At 40.9% G+C, this 22,705-nt stretch overlaps 7 protein-coding genes across 14 annotated transcripts; 4 read left to right on the forward strand and 3 right to left on the reverse strand.

Annotated features, from left to right (window-relative positions):
* The first annotated feature begins 264 nt into the window (after positions 1-264).
* On the forward strand, positions 265-1,439 carry RpL37-1 (ribosomal protein L37-1). The gene is made up of 4 exons (XM_011139425.2): positions 265-369; positions 750-885; positions 1,012-1,096; positions 1,328-1,439. The coding sequence occupies exons 1-4, from the start codon at positions 367-369 to the stop codon at positions 1,377-1,379; spliced, it is 276 nt and encodes a 91-aa protein (XP_011137727.1). The 5' UTR covers positions 265-366; the 3' UTR covers positions 1,380-1,439.
* Positions 1,440-1,743: 304 nt separating this feature from the next.
* LOC105182190 (mpv17-like protein 2) lies at positions 1,744-3,293 on the forward strand. 5 transcript variants are annotated; one of them, XM_025298448.1, is made up of 4 exons: positions 1,744-2,231; positions 2,320-2,765; positions 2,850-3,042; positions 3,150-3,293. In XM_025298448.1, the coding sequence occupies exons 1-3, from the start codon at positions 2,204-2,206 to the stop codon at positions 3,015-3,017; spliced, it is 642 nt and encodes a 213-aa protein (XP_025154233.1). In that variant the 5' UTR covers positions 1,744-2,203; the 3' UTR covers positions 3,018-3,042; positions 3,150-3,293. The 5 variants fall into 5 exon arrangements, with proteins under 5 accessions (XP_025154233.1, XP_025154234.1, XP_025154235.1 ...); XM_025298449.1 differs by having other exon boundaries at positions 2,917-3,042; XM_025298450.1 differs by lacking the exon at positions 3,150-3,293 and having other exon boundaries at positions 1,744-2,235; positions 2,917-3,143.
* A 1,516-nt stretch (positions 3,294-4,809) lies between these two features.
* On the forward strand, positions 4,810-9,145 carry LOC105182206 (protein RCC2 homolog). Its single transcript, XM_011139467.3, has 4 exons — positions 4,810-5,320; positions 5,768-6,008; positions 6,313-7,160; positions 7,343-9,145. Exons 1-4 carry the CDS (start codon positions 5,120-5,122, stop codon positions 7,511-7,513), a joined length of 1,461 nt encoding a protein of 486 aa, XP_011137769.1. The 5' UTR covers positions 4,810-5,119; the 3' UTR covers positions 7,514-9,145.
* Positions 9,146-9,202: 57 nt separating this feature from the next.
* LOC105182224 (uncharacterized) lies at positions 9,203-9,695 on the reverse strand. Its single transcript, XM_011139502.2, has 2 exons — positions 9,509-9,695; positions 9,203-9,395 (listed from the first exon to the last, which is right to left on the reverse strand). The coding sequence occupies exons 1-2, from the start codon at positions 9,683-9,685 to the stop codon at positions 9,234-9,236; spliced, it is 339 nt and encodes a 112-aa protein (XP_011137804.1). The 5' UTR covers positions 9,686-9,695; the 3' UTR covers positions 9,203-9,233.
* Positions 9,696-9,732: 37 nt separating this feature from the next.
* Positions 9,733-11,096, reverse strand: LOC105182214 (uncharacterized). Its single transcript, XM_011139480.3, has 3 exons — positions 10,645-11,096; positions 10,113-10,567; positions 9,733-10,044 (listed from the first exon to the last, which is right to left on the reverse strand). The coding sequence occupies exons 1-3, from the start codon at positions 10,898-10,900 to the stop codon at positions 9,835-9,837; spliced, it is 921 nt and encodes a 306-aa protein (XP_011137782.1). The 5' UTR covers positions 10,901-11,096; the 3' UTR covers positions 9,733-9,834.
* A 151-nt stretch (positions 11,097-11,247) lies between these two features.
* LOC105182230 (ras-related protein Rab-18) lies at positions 11,248-13,026 on the reverse strand. Its single transcript, XM_011139515.3, has 4 exons — positions 12,686-13,026; positions 12,493-12,610; positions 12,079-12,396; positions 11,248-11,961 (listed from the first exon to the last, which is right to left on the reverse strand). The coding sequence occupies exons 1-4, from the start codon at positions 12,754-12,756 to the stop codon at positions 11,797-11,799; spliced, it is 672 nt and encodes a 223-aa protein (XP_011137817.1). The 5' UTR covers positions 12,757-13,026; the 3' UTR covers positions 11,248-11,796.
* Positions 13,027-13,346: 320 nt separating this feature from the next.
* On the forward strand, positions 13,347-22,059 carry RhoGAP93B (MyTH4 and RhoGAP_KIAA1688 domain-containing protein RhoGAP93B). Of its 4 annotated transcripts, none has more exons than XM_011139528.3 (11): positions 13,347-13,872; positions 15,437-15,610; positions 16,116-16,254; positions 17,160-17,324; positions 17,411-17,939; positions 18,073-18,633; positions 18,732-19,139; positions 19,234-19,422; positions 19,514-20,370; positions 20,588-21,031; positions 21,332-22,059. In XM_011139528.3, the coding sequence occupies exons 2-11, from the start codon at positions 15,483-15,485 to the stop codon at positions 21,524-21,526; spliced, it is 3,615 nt and encodes a 1,204-aa protein (XP_011137830.1). In that variant the 5' UTR covers positions 13,347-13,872; positions 15,437-15,482; the 3' UTR covers positions 21,527-22,059. The 4 variants fall into 4 exon arrangements, with proteins under 4 accessions (XP_011137830.1, XP_011137840.1, XP_025154256.1 ...); XM_011139538.3 differs by having other exon boundaries at positions 15,506-15,610; XM_025298471.1 differs by lacking the exon at positions 13,347-13,872 and having other exon boundaries at positions 14,480-15,610.
* The last annotated feature ends 646 nt before the right edge of the window (positions 22,060-22,705 follow it).

The raw sequence follows: 22,705 nt of genomic DNA on the forward strand, positions 1-22,705 counted from the left end.
GAAATATAAAAGGCAACCCTCGTAATTGATTGATTTTCACTGAATTAGTCTTATTTTTGTTCATTTGTGACTATCTTAATTGATAAAATTGATATAAGTTATGTAAACATACAATTTTTTCGATTTAGTACAACGTTATCTCAATATACTATTCTTTATATTTTTTCTTTTTGCAAATCTACGTAATTACCATTCAAGTAAAAATAATATTAAATTTGCTTGCGATATTACTTCTTGTTAACTACAGAGGTCGCTGGTCACGTCTTCCAAATAATGGCCATGCTATTGGCCAGGTTAAATTAAACGAAGGAACGCATTGACTCGAAACGCCATACTCCTTCCTTTTCAGAGTGCTCTTAAGGCAAGATGGTATGTATTTAAGTAATTCGAATCGTTTTATTTCATAGCGATCTTAATTTTCAGGCAGTTTATTGGTTCAAAAATGATATTTTAAGTTTTTACGGAATGCATATAATCGAATAGTATCTGATGGGAGAACGTAGATTCGCACAATTCGTATATAATTCAGACGTGTAGGTTATGATAAATGTTTACGTGTTACCACGTTGAAATTAGTGTTCTTATAGATTATATTTAATTTCTGTACGATTATTTATTATTTCTGATGTAATCACTAAGTTAATGTCTTTCATAACATTGGTTACTGCTATGGTTTTCTTTGTCTAATTGAAATTTCTGTTTCACCAAATGTAGATTATATTCATCATGCTGTTTTTCAATGTTCACAGACAAAAGGTACATCCAGCTTCGGTAAGCGGCGTAATAAGACGCACACATTGTGTAGGAGATGTGGTAATAGCTCGTACCACATTCAAAAATCACAATGTGCTCAGTGTGGTTATCCAAAAAAGAAAATGCGTTCATGTAAGTTGATACTTTGTACTGTTATAAAACATGCACATGAGAAATATACGTGTGTATTTTTTAGATATATTCATATATTGCAGGAATAAATTTTGATTAATTTAACTCATATTTATAATTTTATAGATAATTGGTCGGTCAAAGCTAAGAGGAGGAAGACTACTGGTACTGGTCGTATGCGTCGTCTTAAAATTGTTCGCCGCAAGTTTAAGTAAGTTGATTTAAATTTATAATTTTTGAATTCATATTTTATAAATTTTATAAATTGTAGAATATAATTAAACAATAAATACTAAAATCGACGAAGAGGGTGACCAGATTTTTTTAATAATTGTTTTTATATTTTTTATTAGATTATTAATGGATGAGAAAAATATATTATTTAACTTTTAACATGATTCATAAATGTTATGCATATACTGATAACCATGTGCTCTTCTAGGAATGGATTCAGAGAAGGTGTGCCAAAACCTAAAGCTGTTGCGGCAAAATAAACAATATTGTGTAATTAAGTTATACAATTTTGACTACTAATAAAAATCAGAAAATCCAAATGCTACGATATTGTTGTCTTAATAAGAATTCCTTGCAACTTTGTGTACAGAATAATTGTTACATCACTAGTAAATTTTCTTGTAAAATTAGAAATTAATACTTGCTTTGCCATTTCAATGCTCTTAAATTTTTTATTTCAGCACTCAGTTAATTTACAGAAACAGTTGCAACAAATTCTTATCGAGAGCTAACAATCTATTCAGATAAAAATAGTTTAAGTAGATAATTTCGATATTCCATCAAAAAACAATTGCGTTATAAACATGTAAGATTAGTTCTTGATAAAGCTACATATTGCTCTTGTGCATTATAATCCTATCTGTCAAGGAAATTAAAAAAAAATATTCGCGATAGGAAAGATAAGATGTATTGTTCACACTGCGCAACGACGGAATATTTGATCGTCGCGGCGTCCAATATATTTAGCGAGCTTTCGGCTTCGCTAAACAGTAACTTGCGACTCTCTCGATGCACGATGATAACTCGCAAAATCGTTGCTGCATAGTATATTTAGGTGTCCACCGCACTCGAGGAACATCGAGCATTTGGCCAGTTTGGAAGTTATGTCACGTAACAATATCCAACTAACGTACCGTCTTCACAAGCATCGAAGGATCAAGAATCACACGATTATTAATAGTAGTAAATAGCAAGAGACATTTCTACTTTGAACAATCTATCAGTTATTGTGATATTACGCGTATTGCTATCCAAACGTGGCCGAAACGAATCATTCTTTTCTGTAACGTATAATTTTTTAAAAATGAGTCTTTTACGTCAGCTATTATTTGGTAAGTGAGTTTCACTTCAAGATTACAATTTCTTTTGTAGCCCTATGATTTTATATATATTTACATATATATATATATATATATCCAGGTAAATATCTGTTTGTCACCAACACTGTGAGTTGTGGCTTGATGATGGCAGCGGGCGATGCGATTCAGCAGCGTAATGAGCATTGGAGGAAGCACTATTCCAACAAATACTTCTTGAATAGTGTTGTGGCAGCATCGTCGGAGGAAGACGAGGAAATGACAGTGGTTCCCAGCAACCCTGTGTATGGGCACGATTACTTGAGGACCAGGAACATGGCAGTCGTGGGACTACTTCAAGGTCCGTTTCACCATTGGTTTTACATGTTCTTGGATAGAGTATTCCCGGGTAAGAGTGCAAAGTCGGTCGTCAAGAAGACACTTCTCGACCAAACGATCGCGAGTCCCACGTGTCTGGCGATATTTTTCGTCGGTCTCGGGATACTAGAGCATCGCAAAATTGAAGAAATCTGCGAGGAGGTGAAAATGAAGTTTTGCACTACATGGAAAGTACGTGAGATACAGTTTTATGAATTGAATATTTAAATAACGATAAAAAACATAGCTATATAATTATAAATTATTAATTCAAAGAAAGGCGCTAAAAAGCTTCATCGAAACGTTTCTCTTGTAAGTAATTTGCTGAAACTCGTCTCGTTAGGTCGATTGTTGTTTCTGGCCTCCTACGCAATGCATCAATTTCCTCTTTGTGCCACTGCATTATCGAGTACTTTACACGAACGCTATGACTATGGTCTATGACATTTTTCTGTCGTATATGAAATATGTAAGTTTCGTCTGCATGTACTGTTTCTCATCACCGGTAATTGAAATGAAACGGAGTGTGTGTTACAAATAGAGCGACGAAACAACTTCGATATTTTTCACTTGCAGGATGTTCATCTCGAATGATGAAGAGAAATCTCACTAGTCAAAATGAAATAACAAATTAAATAAATCATGCTGTGAGTATACATTTATATGTGTATTATTATTCATTACGTGTAAAAAAACGTGCAATAAAACGCTATCGAAGGAAAATTCCAAGTAAAACTATTTTCTGATATCCTTATTGCGATTCATCAGCATCATTTGTTCTGTTTCCATGCGATTTAGAAAATAAAATATTGCCGATAACAGTAAAAACACACAGATATCATTGTAAACAGATATTTGGTTAACTTATTGTTTTATCGTAATAGCCATTCAGTTATTTAAAATCGACAGTTCTTATACTTGGCCAATCCTAAGCTTCTCGAGTGCACAGAAACTCGATTTTAAATTTGATTTCTATTTTTAACCGCGTTGATCGCAACTGTCACATTTAAAGTAAACACGTCAGATGCTCGTGTTTGTTTTCATCGCTCACATCGCTCGAACGAGACTGTAAAAGCAGAGCGTCCTACTCCACGACGTTGTTAATTTATATCCGACTAAATCTGGCATGTCATGTGTCAAAAGTTTACACACGCGAGGCTCGCGTTATTTGTACACCAAAAATGAAAAACCCGACGAAACTGTTGCGAAATCGGACACTAATTGTAATCGGCAAATTGGCTTTGGTGGATGCGCGCGCGCGCGTGCGTTCGCCGATCGCATATCGCGAAACGATACGCGGTAGTTCCCTTATCGCACGTAATAATCTCTCATCGAGTTTATTTATCGGCTCGACAGCTTTTGTTTGGCGTTTGGCGACGGCGAGATTACGCGGTCTCCTCTAACCAGTCAGACGCCATCGCGCAAACACGATTAACGGATATAAACACAAACAATAAATTAATCGTCGCGCAACCACGATATTTTGCAGCCTGCAGCCTGCAGACATGCAGAGCATGCGAGTCCTTCGCACGTGACGTACACAATTTGATAACAACATAGCACGCGTGTTCACAATCATGTTCCAATCCTTCCTTTATCTAATCAATAAACATTTTATAACCGAGAATCGCCTTTTATCTTTGCAACTGAACCACTTCTGTCTCTGAACATCTCTTTCTCACATTCTTTTTAGCAGAAAGCAACATATACATTCTTATCGACATACCTTGAAGGACTCGAAAAATTAGATTCACTCGCTGAAGAACACAATAATATAATAGCAATAATATGCGACGTCAATGTCAATTTGCAAATAGAGGCGCGCAAAAGTGAGCGCTCAATTTGCACACACGTGTGCATTTTGGAATAAGATTCTTCCGCTTGCACATCGTCGCGCTATAGTCAGTTCGTATAGTAGTGCAATGTAACCTGTTGCGCCTATGGAATCTAGAAGAGTGTATCGCGTTGGCATGCAACGTCCGTTCGCCGCATTCGAATCTCCCAGTTCGTTCCGTCTCACATCCTCATCGATAAAGCCCAGGTTGCAACGGCGAGAACCTTTACACCGCGATCTGCGACCTGCCGCCAATTGGCGCGTCGCGCTTCGAATTTTCCCGGTTCCGTCGCGGTCCGTTTCCGCCGCGTTCCGCCGCGGCCGGAACGTTCGGAAACACGGAGCGCGCCCCCGGCGATTTACAATCATAAACTGCGAGGTTCGCTTTGTATGTACACTATGTATGTATATACTTATCGCGGGAGCATGGTTTTATTATGATTTTTGAGCGCCAGGTGGCCGCGTTTTTGTTGTCGATTTGTCGGCGGCGCGGCACGGCTGCTCTAGCGCCATTACATCGATAAATGTCACCGTAGCTGTCCGCGTAAACGCCGCCGTCGAGCGTCAAAGCACCGATCAGCGAAGAGATCAGTGCCGAGAGACTTGTGTCACTTTCTCTCCGGGCGAGAGAGACAGAAAGGAAGAGACGAAGGGGATCTCATCATCGCACGTTGACGTTTCGGCAGGACGCTGCGCGCAGACAAGAACAACGATGTCAACCAAGCGGAAAAGCACGGGCGGCAAGAAGAGCCGTGCCAAGTCGCGCAAGGTCGAGTACGACGAAGAGGACATTTCCAGCGAGCACGACTCGGAGGTCGACGACGCCGCCGAGGCCGGCTCTAACGCCGGCGAGGACGCCGCCGAGGATATGCTCGCGGATGTCGCGAATATGCCTGAACTGCCGGCACCGGAGGTGATCCCCCGTTTTGTACCGTAGATATACGCAGGGATGCACTCGGTCGCGTGATGCAGCGCGTCCTCTTACATTGATGCTTGTAACTGTATGTCATTGAAGAGAAAAATTAGTCATCACGGTGTTTAAGATGAAACACTTGCACCAAGTTATATTGGATGATTTTGCTAATATTTGAATTGCATTATAATTATTTTGTAATCATCACTTGTGAGTCATTTACATTGTTGCTAACTGTGCAACCCTACTTGTAATGTAAGATACAAATTTTGAATTAGTGCAAGCAACATTGATGCAATGTATCATAGATAAATATATAAATGTAAAACTGATTATACATCTTTATTGATAAGATTTATTCGTTAATGTAAAATTTATATATATTTTTTTTTGATAACACATCTGTTTGAGCATTTTAAATAAAATGAATGATAATATCTGTCTTAGGGTGGCTGGGGCAAGCCTGGAACATTGCTCATGTGTGGCCTTACTAATTGGGAAATGGCTGGTCGTAAAGCACCACCTAAGGGGGTAAAGGCAAATGTAGGACGTAGCCTATGGACGCCGCACACCTTTAAAAATTTGAATAATGCAAGAGTACGTTTGATTGCATCTGGACCTGCTGCCTCCCACAATATTATTGTTACAGAGGATGATAGATGCCTCGTTTTTGGTAAAAATGATAAAGGTGAGCAAAAAGAAAAAATGTGTGACAATACATATCTTTTTACACAATTGTAAGATTATAAGATTTGTACTTATAAATCCGTATATCTTACCATAGTACTGGATTCTTTATAACATTTGTGAAAAATATTTTTTTCTCTAATAATGAATTAGTCGATGTCTAAGAATTTTTCTCTATATTTATTTACATTGGGTAAATTATTTCTTAATATGGAGAGAAAAAATTCAACTTGCAATATATCTTGGTTTATTTTCGGTTTACTGTGATTATAACAATATTTCTTGGATTTGTACAATCCTTGCAGGTCAATTGGGTATTGGAGACACAAAGCGTCGTGATGAACCCACTGAAGTCGAAGCCTTAAAAGGACACACGGTCATAGGAGCATCGTGTGGGCGCAACCATACTCTATTTTTAACAAGCCGAGGTATAGTTTTTGCTGCTGGCGACAACAAACTGGGTCAATGCGGAGTCGGAAAATCAGATGCCTGTATCGTCACCGCCACTAAAGTGAAATACTCAGGACCGCCGATAGTTAAAATAGGATGCGGTGCTGAATTCTCCATGATCTTAGACATCAAGGGTGGTCTGCACTCGTTCGGATGTCCGGAATATGGTGCTTTAGGTCATAACACCGATGGCAAATATTTCATTACGAATACAAAAATGGCATTTCACTACGAGAAAGTGCCTAAAAGAATCGTTCTATACGTTGAGAGGACTAAGGACGGCCATGTGACACCGTTGGATCGCGTCGAGATAACAGACTTTAGCTGCGGTCATTACCACACGGTTGCGATCGACAGCAAAAGCCGCGCGTTCTCCTGGGGATTTGGCGGAGTCGGCCGTCTCGGGCACAACGAGCAGCGCGACGAGTTGGTGCCGCGTCTGATCAAGTTCTTGGAGCCACCCAACCGTGGCGTTAGAACGGTACATTGCGGCAGCACATACAGCATCGCGATTAACGTGCATGGCTTTGCTTTGATGTTTGGCCAGTCAAAACGCACGGGCGAGGCCAACATGTATCCCAAGCCTATTCAGGATCTATCCGGCTGGGAAATTCGTTGCGTCGGTTGCTCACAGACAAGCGTAGTGGTCGCGGCTGATGATTCAGTTATCGCCTGGGGTGCCAGTCCTACGTTTGGAGAATTGGTAAGATATGCCTCGAGAGGACATCCTTTACAGAACATTCTAGAATTATAATTTGTTTGAACAACGATACGTTCGAAATAGTTTTAGAATATTCTATATTTCTTATATTTTATGCTTTATAAATCACACGAGTCATCGGTTAAATATTTCTTAGTGTAATTTATGATGTTTCTCAATCGTAGGGTTTTGGTGAAATGCGAAAGTCCTCGACAACCCCAATGGAGGTGAAAGCCTTAGAAGGTTTATATGTTACTGCTGTCACATGTGGTATGTCTCATACGCTTATGATCTGCCGAGATGACACAGAGGAGGAAAAAGCGAAGATTAATAAGCTACAGGTGTACTCTGTTTAAAGTACGACAAGAGATATTTTTCGGTTGCATAAAACGAGTTTCCATTACGTCACTATGCAGATGATTGAGTCGAAAAGAAAGAACGTCGTCGTTCCTTCGGCGAGCCACAGCTACGTTTTTTGATAAATTGAGACGAACGAATCCGAGAACAGTAGCGAGATAACAGTAGATCGTCACGAAACGTCCAAGAGAGACATAGGCTATTACTATACTTTGTACTTCCAATTTTTACTTAACGCGTGAATGAAAGTCGATCTGTGTAACATTTGAAAATCTATTCTGTTCAGCAGCTCAGGATATAGACCAAACGAGATAGATGCAAAAATATATTTTGATACGTTGCTATTTTATTGAAGTTCGCTGTAACTTTCATCAGAGAATGGAAATAGCTATTCGTACAGAGAAGCTGGAGGAGCCGCAAAGAGAACGTGGTTAGAATTTAGCAAGAACTACCCTTATTTTTATTACTTTTTAATCAATTTATATATTCGAATAGTTTATCCATTGATTCATCACAGTAGTACCTGAATCATTACATCTGCAGAAATCGTTTTGACAATGTGTATATATGGGGATGCTCCCTATATATAAATAATACGAGTGAGTCATTCAAGTAGATTATATTTTTAACAGTTATATATTGAATTAAATTTTGACGTATTTTCCAGACTCTTGATAGACGAGACTTGATAGAAAAATAATTTAACTATTGTCACTATCGATTGATTGTGAAACGTTACGATTGATGTCTCTTTTTTATATAAAATGATACGCATAATAAAATGATAAAATGATAGCATTTAATTTTATTTTTATTATAGTAAAACTTAATTTCTAAAGTTACAAATAACGAAGGCAAATCAGAAGCAACACCGGTCGCATAGCGAACTAAGTGACTACGTGTTTAATGGAACGAATAATTAAAATAGATTTAAAATTCACAAACGTTTTTCGGTTCATCGTTCGGGCTTTCTTCAGTGACGCAAAATTTAAGAATGCAAAACATTTGTGAACTTTAAATATATTTTAACTATTCATTCAATTGAATACGTGCTTGGTTCTGCTTGGTTCGCTGTTCCACTGGTGTTGACTTCAATCTACCTCCGTTTATTTGTAACATTATAAATCTTGTGAGCTCATATTAACTTCAACTTTTAAAGTTTTATATATGCGTATAAAAAATTAAGTTTTACGTAAATATAATGTATTTTGTTACGAAGTGATACACGCTGTGGAAGTTCCGAATTTAAATCTCGATTCAAATTTAGGCGTCCCGCCTGAGTATGTGCATTTTGTTTTTTAAGGTATTTTTTTTTTCGTAATAATTTATATAGTACATATTTTCTCGTATACTATTATCGTATAGAAACGCGATGAGAATGTTTGGTCGAGTACAACATGGTAAAACAAATTATAAAATACATTTAAATATCTCTTGAACTAAAGTTACAACTCCGATCACTGCCAGGATGTATTATGAACATCTTTTTATTGTGATGTCAAACATTCATTCCATTCCGTTCCATATAATACTCTCGTGCGACTTCTGCACTGAAATATTATTCTGATGAAAACAAAAAACTTGCGATAAATGTACAAGTCTAAATATGAAATAAACGAATTTTTTATGAATCTTGTGCTTTTAAAACGCCACCTAGATAATGTAAAGGATGTGAAAAATGTCGATTTGAGAAAATATTTGACTCTTGATTCTAGGAATTCACTTGTCGTATGTCGATATTGGGACTCTTGTACACTTCCAACAACGCTCTTTGATCCGATTAGATTTTTGTTTGTTTAAACACGTGTCGCAAATAATATCTTTTATCGCAGCTTCATTTAGACGTCTGATGTTATCTTCTTCTTCTAGTTTACGTTTCTCCTAATTAGCAAAAGCATCTAATCAACTGTCGTCCAAGAAATTTGTATCAGCATCGTCATCGTCGTAAAAGCAAGATGGTCGTATTTTACATAAAAAATATAAAATCTTATTACTATAAGCTTTCGATCCACCGTTGTTGTAGCAGAAACGACAAATTGTTGAACATTATCCATTTCTTCTTGTGGAACATTACCATATTTCCAACGTAACAATTGATGGGCCATGTAATGTTGAGGATTCGTTGGTTGATATCTTAAAGTTCTATTTATTGCCCATGTCAGTGGTACCATTACGTTTTGTCTACATTAACGCATTAAGTAATATTGCATTGCATAAGCAATGGTGTTACACATTAATCTATTTTTTTATATACTGTACAACAATTATATCAATTTATTACAATGCTGTGATTGCGTTATAGCGATATAATGTGTGATAGTTACCTTAAGTAATCATTTCTCTCAAGAGCCTCATTGCGTTGCTCTTTTGGCAACAAATTTAAACAGCACGTGCACATATGTGGAGCAAGATTGTATTGTGTACTTACGAGCGTAGGAGCTGCTTTACTTAAACTGGTGCAAAGAGATGTTCTTGTCATTAATGAAGACGCCGTAGATACCATTGTCGAACTGCACTCGCACAATATTTCCTGTACATTATTTCAGCTTCATTATAAATTGTCTGTTTTCTCCTCTAATCGATTGAAGGAATTATTACTTCTAAAGCTTGTTTCTCTTCATATTCACTATATCCAAGATCAATCAATATGTCTTCGGCTTCATCATCGATACCGTTCTCTTCTACATAACGAAGAGCATCTTCATCAATACCAAATTTCTTCAAAAAGCTAATTATTGTCGACGTAACTGGTTTAATTGGTCCTGGCCAATTTAAAATTCCTGGAACATCCACGCCACTCCACAGAAGCCGACAAAGCACACTTTTATTCTGGGACACTAACCCACAGATAACAATATTCCAGCACTGATTTTCAGTTAAATTGGCGACTATAAGATTCCATATCAATTTCGCGTCAAGTTTCCTTGACCACATATCCGCGTCATTCACTACGTCCACATCTACTCCAAAATCTTTGAAATATTTTAGTTCTTCAGGATTGAGACTAAGGAGACCATATTTTATCGCCTTCATGATTTTATGTGGAGACATACCTGAAATTTATTATTTAATGTACAAATAAATACGACACTATATGGAAAAAAGAAGTGTCCAGAAAAAGTCTTGATACCTTTTCTTTCTAGATTAGCTAAGATACATTCATTATATATTCCACTATGAATGATAGACCGACACAATTCAGGTGATATGTCACATAGTACATTGTTGTATGGATATTCAGGTGATAGTTCAATTTTGTGCTGTCGTATAAGTTTTTCCTTTAGCAAGCTGAGTAATTTTTCTTCACACCAACCGCCATAAAGAAATGTTCCTTTATTTGTTAATTTTATATGTGCCTTTATCTCGTGTAATTCTTCATCATCCATTACACCTGATTCCGACAGTTTTAAATGCGTAAATGAACCAAGTGAGATGTAAATTGAGGATTTCGTAAATATCGCAAATGTCAAAATACAAGCCGACTATTTCGGCAGTTGTTACGAATGTCTATTTCATATGTGTGAAGAGAAATTTGTTTTATATGTACATATATGTGGAATGAAATAATCTACATATCCAGAAAATGTTATATTTACAAACGAATAAATTTTAGTGTATAATATTATTTATATATCACCATCATATAGTTATGTAAAGGTCTCTTTATAAAATATATACTCGTCGCTATTGACGTAGTATATATTTCTAACGAGACATACGCCATAAAATCTAGAGGTTAGCACATAACATAGACAAAGTAGCAAGCAGAATCCTTAAATACATTTTTACAGTATAATACACGTTATCCGGATGTAAGTGACGTAACAACGATATGCGTCAAGCGCACGTATTGTGCATAATATAAAACGATGAAAACAATCGAAAGGATGAAAACTTTTAAGTTACTACTAATTGTACAAAAATTGTGAATAACGGAACACAGATTATGGTTCGTACAAACGTTTCATCAAACACTACGACCATTTCCTCACAGTACATCTGTTAATAAAATGTATTTACAAGGACGCGCAAAGTTCAGTCTAAAGACTCGTATTCCATATTTAGATAGTCTCTAACAGTAATCTATATGTGTTACGAGTACATGCATATCTTTCAATTATATTTTGATAAAATTTGAATATGTAGCATGTATGAAGCATGTATGATGTACTGTATCCAGTTTCCTTCGCGTCTGCACGCGGTCTCTCTCAGATTTATTTCCCACGTCAAATTAAACTTGTATAGTGCGCACAGGTTCATTGTAGCAACTTTTCACGGTCGATTATAGCAGGATACAGTAACAATTTGAATACACATCCTGCTGTTGGTGATCGTTGACAGTCAACTGCATTCCTCTTTTGCCAGTTCGATGCCTTGCACCACCCATGGTGCCATTATCATAAAATCGGGCTGAATGAGTGTCCCAAAGACCAGGTGTTTGTATTATCTATCAAGTGCAATGTCACATTGTGATACATTAATAACATGAGAGAAATAATATGCCTATAATTGTGTTAATAAAATATATACATTGTAATAGCTACCAGTATAAATTCAAACATACTTTTTGTACAAGTTCCTCAAAACAGCATTTCACACCATCTGCTGTTTTTGCACTGCTCTCAATATACAAGGTTTGATGTCTTCTGGCAAACTGCAGGCCTTCCTCAGTGCTCACTTCTCTGTTTGGTAAATCTATTTTGTTACCCACTACCATTTTGACAATATCTGTTTTATTGCAGTATGTGTTTAATTCATTGAGCCATGTCTCTAATTTCACAAAGGTATTTCGATCCGTAACGTCATACATTAAAATAGCACCTTGACCATCTCTGTAGTAGCTTGGTGTTAAAGTACGAAATCGTTCTTGACCTGCAGTATCCTATAACAAATACCGAGAGATTCGATAAATCTGAAATAATACTACTCGCTAAATTATTCCACTATTTTTTCCCGTAAATCAAACTACGATACAAACCCAAATTGCGAGTTTCACTATATTGCCATCGATGGAGATTTGCTTGGTTTTGTAGTCCATACCAACCGTGCTCTGCATATTCTCGTAGAATTCATCTTCGGTGAATCTCAGGAGTATACTGTAAACAACATAGTGTGTAATTAATCTTTCGTATCATGGCGTAGAAGCGCGACAATGACTCAGACACTCATACCTTGACTTTCCTACGTTCGATTCGCCTATCATAAGAATTTTCAATATCGTTAGGTAGTCCTCCTGATCCATGATGGCGTGATCACCTGACTGCACTGACGATAGTGACGTTTACACTCGAACGAGATTAATGTTCCGTTCTTTTTTGTCCCCTATAACTCGTCGTCAATTTATACACATTAACATTAAACACTGCTCTGCCCGGTCATAATTCTGACAATCAACAAAAAGTACGTCATAGAGTAAGAGCAATGGGGTGGGTAATGATCGAACGATGAATCGATGTTCGATTCTTATCTACTGTTGGAAAGGATCGATTGTCTTCGATTGCGAAAAGATCGTGACATTTTTGGTTTAGAGTCTTGTGAAATAAACTGCATGGCTTATAATCAATAAAAATAAATTTAGAGATATTAAACAGGTGAAAGTCATAAGACTGTACTTAGGATTTTCGTATCTTGTTTAAAAAAAGCATTAATAATAGGTGACTTTCATTACGAATGTTGGTTCATATAGCTAATCTGTTAATGTACAAAATTCACAATGCATATCAACGAAGATAATGACCATATTGTGTGCAGTGTTCTCTGTCGTTACAGCACTATAATTGCTGTTATTTTTAATTAATTACCGATACAAGTGCAGCACGGTGTAGTGGTGCAGTGCAGAGGAGGGACAAAAAGAGAAGATGGAGAAAGAGGAGCAGGAGGAGATTGGCAGGGGGAAGGGGTACGCGATGCGGGTGTGCGAGAAACGAATTTTTGTCACTATCTACGGGGAGTAGTAGCGACGATGTAGTGGCGAAGCTAACCACGAACTAAACAGAAGAAAAAAGATGGCTGCTGCGAGGCTGCCATGAAGGGGCCGCGTCGCTACTCGCGCTCGCGGAAATGGGACGTTGCGACATCCGAGTGTTATCGTCGTCTTAGTGAGAAGTGTCAAGCGAGTGATCAACGGCGAGGGTGACGTGCCGAGGAAGGAAGAAGCTGACGGTGGTGCGGAGCAAAGGAGTGAAGTGCGGCAGTACTTCGCACTGCATCGCACTCGACGACTACGACGACGACGACTGTAGCAACGGCAACGGTGGTGGCGACGACGACGACGACGGTGGTAACGGCGACGAAGAGGACGATAACGACTACGGACGACGGCGAGTCAGCCGGAAATACGCGAAATGGCATCCGACGGGTAAGATTTCGACGAAAAGAAATCCATACCGAAATGTGTGGCCTCTGTTGCACCCGACTGCACCCGAGGTGCAACGCGTTGTTCTAGGGAAAACGCGGTCGTGAACACGCACGCACGGATGGGCCGATGGTTCGCAGATCGATAGTGAATTTTTTTACAGTCACCCGTCCCAGTTTTCTCCCTCTCTCTCTCCGTCGTCGTCCGTCTCTCCATCTCCCGTGTTCTCTATCGCTCTTTCTCATTGTATGGAGAGTAAGACAGAGAGAGAGAGAGAGAGAGAGAGAAAAAAGACTCGCCATCACCTTCCTGACGATAAGCGAGCAATTTCCCGCTGCGCTTCCTTCGTGAGACGCGCTTTCGCGTTGAAGTTAGCCGTCGTCGCGATTGGGCGGGTCTCTCCTTTTTCTCTCTCCCTCTCTCGTACGTTCCGTTCGTCACACGCGCATTTTCACAGTCGTTTTCTTCGCAGTCCGCGGTTCAGACTTGTCCACGCGTTGGTTGGCGCGTACGCATTTTTCCACTCGAAATCGCGCCTTCGTATTTTCCCCCCTCTGGTCTTCGCTTCCCTCTCCGGAGCCGTCACTGTGTGTGTGTGTGTCTCCGTCTCTCTCGCTTTCCACTTTTTATTCTCCTCTCCCTTTCTCTCTCTCTTTTCTTCGCTACGCGAGCGAACGTGCGCTCTCGATCTACGCGCGGATGGATTTCCGCGGCCTATTTCAGCCAATTAAACGGCCAGCATGACATCAGAGCAGACGGCATCTCTCTCTCGTTGCACCGCGGCCCAGCATTCCTATCAATTTACGGGACCGCCAGGGGCAGGGTGGGGTAAAGCGGACGGGCGAAAGCACCCTCCTTCGTTCTCCCCGATTTATCGGTCCCGTACGCCTTCGTCGAGAATAATCGCGCACCACGAATCTTAAGCGGCCCCTTGTCGTCCTCTTTTCGCCCCCCTCCACCCTCTCTGTCTCTTCCCATCTATTTGCCCGTCCGTCCATCCATCCATCCATCCATCCATCCATCCATCCGTTCCGTTCCGTGGTAAGGGCAATTTTTTTCCCCGTGGCAGAGTCGTTGCGCGATCGCTCTCTCTCTTTCTCTCTCTCTCTCGCTCGCTCGCGTTCCACCCGACGTTCCAATTAGTTCCCCGATATTGCTATCGTGCTTGTTCAACGTGCACGTACTACGTGCTTTCCGTATTACGACGTACGATACCTTCCTCCTTTATTTCGCGTCCCGACCTCGAAGAGATAGATCGCCGAGAGACGTTCCCAGTCATCGCGGTTACGGCGCGCGGTGGATGTAAATAAAAAAAAATATGGACGCTGCGCTGCTACGAGTCTCGTTACATCGCAACGATGCTCCCGTTCGCGAATTACGCTCGAGATACTTTTGACATATCGATCCTGCCTTATGATACTTTATCTCTGTCTCCGAGTGTATGCTCGCCGTTTGCAAACGACGTAAGGACAGTCCGTGTACTCCGTAGCAAGTGAAAGTTTAAGGGAAAAGAGTGATTTAGAGCGGTTGCGTAAGATTCGATACAGTTTGTCACTGTGGCTATTAGGGTCCGATAGATTCGCGATTGGGAAATACCTGACTCCTTCACGGGAATGTTAACGGATGACAATTGCAGTAGGATGGAATGGGTGGAGATCATAGAGCCACGCACTAAGGAACATATGTATGCTAACCTGACCACGGGAGAATGTGTTTGGGATCCTCCACCAGGTGTACCAGTGTAAGTTATTCATTTATGCATATCGCTTCTTTAATAGCAGTCAGTTTCTGCACAGCATGTTGCAAAGCTGTCAGAGAACCTACCGAAGAAATTCATTCAATGTTTCAACCGACAAAGTATTTCTCTTAAAATGGTCCTCATCTTTTAGCGGATCTCTGCTTCACAAAATTGTTGACAGAAAATATACAATTTATATCTTGAAAGCTGATTAGATCAATGTCTGATATCATTACAGGTAGTATAGTGTATTAGAATTTGATTAGATGGGTATCTGATGCCATTATAATCAATGTGATGGATCGATATAATGAATTAGACTCAGTGCACTGGGTTTAGTTTTTATATATACATATCTATATATATATTATATATATATCAGTTAATTATCTGAAAGTATATTGTGGTGCTACTGTAATTATTTTAGAGAATGTTGTTCTAGAGAAAGTATCAAATCAATCCTGTATGTTGTAATATACAATACAATGTTCCGTTTAATAATTTGTAGAAAAAAGACGGACAACAATCAGTGGTGGGAGTTATTCGATCAGAACACTTCGCGGTTTTACTATTATAATGCGACATCACAGAAAACCGTGTGGCACCGCCCGACTGACTGTGACATCATACCGCTGGCGAAACTTCAGGTAAAGGGTAACGTTTGTTATCATTTTTTTATATGACTTAATACCTCTTACATATTTCGTACGTGAGCTTATGCGTGAGTCATGTTGAGTAGTTGATTATCAAACATCAGAGATAAGAACGTACTCTCTATTGGTAATCCATGGGAATCTGTTCTTGCCTGTGAATCATGTAAGATCTGTGAGTTTAGCGTACAAGTTTTAGCGTATGCGCGCGCGGTGTTTATAGACGTACGGAATGATTTGTGAGTTTCTCCGGATAACACACATTGCAGAACTCACGTATCTTAGAGTGCCGGAGATATAAGTGTGCAAGCGTCTGCTCTCTTCTCGGCTATAAATAGACGTTTGTAGCGGGGAGAAAAAAGCCTGGTTTACATTATACCGTGCCATACAACCACGAAGTTTCCTTCGCGATAATGTTATTTGTCCATTTAAAGCTTGAGGAAAAGAAAGAGCTTGACAAACGAGTGCCTGGATATCTCGCGGAATGTAATTGTAACGCCCACCTGTGTATCTAAACATACACTCCGTGTATTGTATGTTTTATCATGTTGAGATTAACGCGTTCTGTCAATATAGAAGTTATAGAACTTGTTGCATTATGTGGAATTGGTACATTCAACTCGAGTTGCATGTAAATAATTACGAATTGTGATCTTGTCATATTGTTGTGTGTGTGTGTGTGTGTATGTATGTTATATATACATATCTTATGTCATATTGTATGTAATTTGTATACTATCTTGTTTTACATAGATAAGACTTGTTACTTTGTTACTAAGGTGTCTTTAATCAGTCGTCGATAAGACGTGTTACTTTGCTATTAATATTTATATAAATATAAACTCATTCATTTATTTAGGTAATTATATACTTATCTTCGCGTACTTATATTCGCAATATAGACATTGAAGCAGAACACGGAGCCTCCGAGCGGCAGCACATCCGACGCTCAGAAAGTAACCGAGCCGAGGAAAAAAGAATCAGTCTCGACACAGACGCAAACCCCTTCGGTCAGTCGGTCGACGCGATTCAATCATCAAGAGAGTCCGAATTTGACCCCGACATTGGTAAATTTAATTTTCTCCACGATGACTACGCAATCTCGCGCATCTCGTGATTTCGCATGGAGACGTTTGCTCTTTCTCTTTCGCAGCAAGTTGGTAGCGCGAACAAAACGCGAACTTCTACGGTCGGCGTCGACCTTCAGACATCTCCACCCTCCCCGTCACCGTCTTCGAGGCGTCATCATCACCACCATCATCATCACAATAATAGGCACCACAGGCATCATGAAGTACCTACCGCACGCAGGCAACATAATCACTCGCAGGACTCCGGCAGATCTAGCGACAGTTCCGTCTCGCACAGTAGGACCTCTCTGGAATCGACCAGTTATCGTTTGCTGGACTCGCCTCACAGGCATCATCATCGTTCGGCCGCACAAACGCCGGCGAGCACCGCACAATCTTCCCCCCGGCAGCACAGCGGCACCTTGGAGACGAGATGCCACAAGAGCGGAACTCTGGAAAGCGTGAAGAACCAGAAGTCGGTATCGTTAGGGGAACCACCGCCATTAGGCCTGTCGCTTTCGACCAGTACGCCGCTTTTCAAGAAGAAGACGTTCACCGACTCGCAACGCGAAGGTAGGACGGGGAATTTGGACCTGGACAAGAGTAAAAATGGTAAGGGGGTTGTAATTCTGTCACGTGCGCATAACTACATAACATACACTCGAGCATTTGCAGTCTCATCACATGAAAGTAGCCTGTAGCATATCCTCAGCTGTGTGCTAAAATCGATTTCCCGATGTTTCAGGCAGGGAAAGTAGCAGAGGTTCGTACGGCCCCGAGCCGAGCACCTCGCCGTACCGCGAATCGATGATGGAATCTCGAGTCTTCAGGCAGGAAATGCCGCCGTATCGTCCGCCGGAAGTTCAGCTTAGTCATAGTTACAAGTCTCAAGGCGAGAAGTATGGTTCCTTGGTGGAGAGTAGCAATCGTTATCATAGGGATAGAGAGCGGGAGATGCAGCATCACCGTGAGCGCGTCAACAGTCTCGACAAGACGAACCCGCCAGCCTTTTATCCAAGTTCCATGCACACGAGAAACGTGAATAAGCAGGATAATACGGGTAGCATAGGTAGGAGGCACCACGGCTGTTCGGCGTCGCTCTCGGAAGCGAATGTCAGGGACATGTATGGTGCAATGCTGTCCGAGAGAAACGACCCGGCCAAGAGCCTCGGTCGAGCGGCCGGAGTGCACAGTAACTCATCGAAGCAGAGAGGAGGCCTTGAAGCGGTGGAGCGGGAGAGAGAGCGAGACCGCGACAGAGAGAAGGAGTACCGGAGGAACACAGCGTGCAATAATTCACTGGACTGTAAGCGAGATAATCTTTTAGCTTCTTTCGCCACCTTCCTGCAACACGTATCTGTGCACGCGTGCGTTTTGCAATACAATCGATCGTTATTTTGCAAGGTGTACCGCAGCCGTTGGGTCGCAGTTACAGTTTCGTGCAACAGCAGAAGCAGCAGCAGAAGATGCAGCAGCAGTTACATCAGCAGCAACAGCAGCAGCAGCAAGCTAGTAGAAGGAGGGAGCGGGACGATGATTCCATGCACGAGCGTTACTTGATAAGCCAGACTCACGATCAGTCTAGGCAGCGACTCAGTAGTAACACTAGCAGTAGCAACAGCAGCAATAGCAGCAGCAACAGCGCCGCGGGCGAAGAGACCGAGGGTCACGCCGAGGGAGATGACAGCAAGAAGAAAAGAAGCAATGGAAATCCCAGTCCGCCGCCGTCGCCCTTCTATGGCAACCTCCTGTCTGATGCCGATCATTTGTTACCACTGCAACATTATATCCTTCAACAAGCGAAATTATCAGGTAAAGCGTCCACGAGTCTTATGATTCTCGTAACTACACTGAATGGAGTTGTTGATTTTATCCTTTCCTTGCTTCCTCGTTCGTTGCGTAACAGGTTGTTACAAGTTCGGAGATCCTCTGTTAGTGGAGGAAGGAGAGGATTCTTTGGACGAAGAGGGTGGCAGGGGCGAAAGTATCGGCGGCAGAGCCGATGACGATTCCGACGATCAATTCGCTGATGACGAGGCGGCTAGCAATCAGGGTGATTCTTCCAGTCAAGAATATCTCGAGGATCATTATGCTGGTGAGAGAAGTTCTTTTCGAAAATGTGAGATAAGTGAGATAAATAAACCTGGTCTATCCATTTCCGTGATGCCACACTCTTCCTCTTTTAGACTTAAGAAACTACGATACCGCGGGCTTGGCGACTTACTACAACACAGCTGACACCTTAACAAGGCCACGACCGCCATCACCGCCGAATATCGTGGCCCAGATAGAAGCGAGAGATAGCGTAGTGACGACGAGACAAGTCTCCTTACCGACGTGTACCGTAACTTCGACCGCGACTCCGAGTATCTGCACGACGATCGATAACACTGATCTGGACGAAGCGCGACGGGATGACAGCACGGGCGGCGGCGACATCGAGAAGTACGCGCAGGATAATCTCAATTTGAACTGCGGCAGACCGAAGGGATTGAGGCTGTTGTTTCGAAAGAAGTTCAGCGTACGGGATATCCTTAGCTGGTCAAAGGATCCGATACCGCAGCCCATGCTCGCGATGGTGGACGGCGAGAAGTTACTCAAGAGGGAAGCGTGCAATCTCTTCCGACTGGTCCAGGTGTACATGGGCGATCGCAAAGCTAATGTTGGCATGACGCTGGACGGCGTCGCTATGGATATCGTGAATACCGCGTTCTCGAAGCCGCCCTTGCGGGACGAATTGTATGTTCAGATCTGTCGGCAAACGACGGAGAATCCGCGTAAGGAGAGCCTGCGACGCGGCTGGGAATTAATGGCTGTGTGTCTGGCCTTCGTGCCACCTAGCGCTACGTTCGAGCCTTATCTGGAAGGCTACATGAACAGGCATCGCGATCCCAACTTCCAATTCCCCGAGGTCGCCAAATGGCCGATACATGTGCAAGTCAGCCATTACGCGACCGTGGCTTGCAGACGATTGCAGCGGATCGGTGCGCACGGCAAACGACAACCTCGCAAAGCTACGGTAGAGGATATCGACCAAGCAAGGGTAATTGATTGTGCTAGTAACCTTCTGTGTCTCTCAGGTAGTATAGAATGACCTATGCTGACCTATATACCTTTTATCTTGAAAATCCAATAATATCTTCTTCGCGACATTTAAATACTTCTGGGTCTTAAGGTGCTACTAATGTTTTAGTTTCGTTTTTAATTTATCTAGTAACGGAGTGTGATGTTACAATTTTGACGCGTCGCTTCTCACGTAGATACAAATCTTCCGCGCATCCATGTTCGGGGCGACGCTCTCGGAAGTCATGGCTTTGCAAAGGGACCGCTACCCACTTAGAGAGTTACCATGGATACAGACTACGCTGACGCGTCAAGTGCTGGTGCGCGGTGGCACCTTGACCGAGGGTATCTTCCGAGTGTCCGCGGACGCCGATGAAGTTAGCTCATTGAAGTCTTGTCTGGACAAGTTCGAGGACGGCGCGATTCTGGCAGCTTCTCAGGACGCCCACGCGCCCGCCTCCCTGTTGAAATTGTGGGTGCGTGAATTGTACGAGCCGTTGATACCGGATTCCTTCTACGTGGAGTGCGTGTCAATGCGACACGACGACCCGGAAGCCTCTGCGGCGAACGTAGCTGCTCTCGTCGATCGTCTACCGGATCTTAACCGTCGCGTGCTATGTCATCTAATACGCTTCCTACAGGTGAGAGGATGACATTTAACTCGATTCAAATCTCGTTTAATTTGTTTTTCGAGTCTTCCGAGACAGTTTCACGAAATTTTGTCTCTAATTTTTATAACGCGCACTCAATCGTGTGTAAATGGTGTAATTCTAATTTCCTATTTATGCCGAGTGCGTTATTCGAGTGAAACTTGAAAAACAACGTAGTTACAATCGATATTTAACGCACGGTGAAAGTACGAGCCATTTGATTCGATAAAATATAATGTTGTGCGTTCAAACGAATAGGCTGATATATGAATATGTGAAATGATTTTGCAGATATTCGCTAGACCCGAGGTGGTTGCCCGCACTAAGATGGACGCTAATAATCTCGCGATGGTGATGGCACCGAATGTATTGCGATGCACCTCCCAAGATCCTCGAGTAATCTTAGAGAACGCACGGAAGGAAATGGCCTTCGTCCGTACTCTCATCGAGTCACTAGACACCGCTTGGGTCGATGATCTTCACTGACCATCCTATTGCGTTAGAGAAAAGTCCGCTCTAGACTATTATGCCAAATGAATCAGCTGTATAGTCACGTCTATTGTTAGTTATCTCACTGTTCTCGATTTGTCTTCACTCTTGTTTGTTCCACCGTCACAGAGATCCCCTTTATAGTCCCTATATAAATGTTCGTAATGGTAATTTAGTGCTAAAGTCTTACCAAGCTAATCACCAACCTGAGTCCTTGATTTTCCGATCCTTATTTTCTATTTATTATTTATATACAGATTCTATGTTATATGACAGATAGAGATTATTAGATTATATTATGTATATCGCTATATATCATATTATATATTTTACCAACCCTTGTTACCGCGTCGAACAAACGTGGACGGCTTTTTTACTCGATCATTGTTGAATCTCGTGTAAGATAAAAAAAATACATCATGTGTTACCGTGTATAGCTGCGCTCCGCGATGATCTTTTTGTATAAGCGACGGATTAACGTGTAAAGCGTTTATCGAGGAGTAAATACTGCGAAAGATTAGCAAGCTGTACTTGTAAGTGTTTTCTTCAACTTTCCTCTATCAATTTCCCTATGCTCGCTATGTACAAAATTAAAGCGTCGTAAATACTAATTACAATTGTACAATCGAAGAGTTACTTTTATTTGATTTCAAACAAATTCCAACAGGCTATAACTTCATTGCTTGTCGTTGATTTTGATGTATATTTTTACATTACCACTAGAGTGTAAATCGAGTTTTATTAAATGTTAAAATGTATATATTGCTTGAATGAGAAGTCATATATAAATAATCTTTACATCGTTCGAAGGGGAAAAAATACTTGACTACTCTGAAAATTCATCTTATAATTTCCGAGATAATAAATTTAGATCGTGGATTGTTAGAGTTATCGGTCACTTGGATAAGTGATCGATAAATGTTGATTGAAAAAGGTTCAAGTCTTTGATGTGGACATTGACTTTTAGTCCTAAAGTTTCCGCTATGAGACGCTATTGTACTTACCGAGGCTCAGCTTTTGATATGATTCAATATAAATCAGACATTTTCTTAAATAATATAACTCAACAGATAATTAACACTGCACTTTTCTCTTATATTAAGATACTATTAAAATACTGTATATATAAACAGGCAATATTAATAGACAAAATTGAGTAGGTTATAACTTCAGGAA

Source organism: Harpegnathos saltator, unplaced genomic scaffold (assembly GCF_003227715.2).
Source record: "Harpegnathos saltator strain DR-91 unplaced genomic scaffold, Hsal_v8.6 scaffold219, whole genome shotgun sequence".
Classification (NCBI taxonomy): domain Eukaryota; kingdom Metazoa; phylum Arthropoda; class Insecta; order Hymenoptera; family Formicidae; genus Harpegnathos; species Harpegnathos saltator.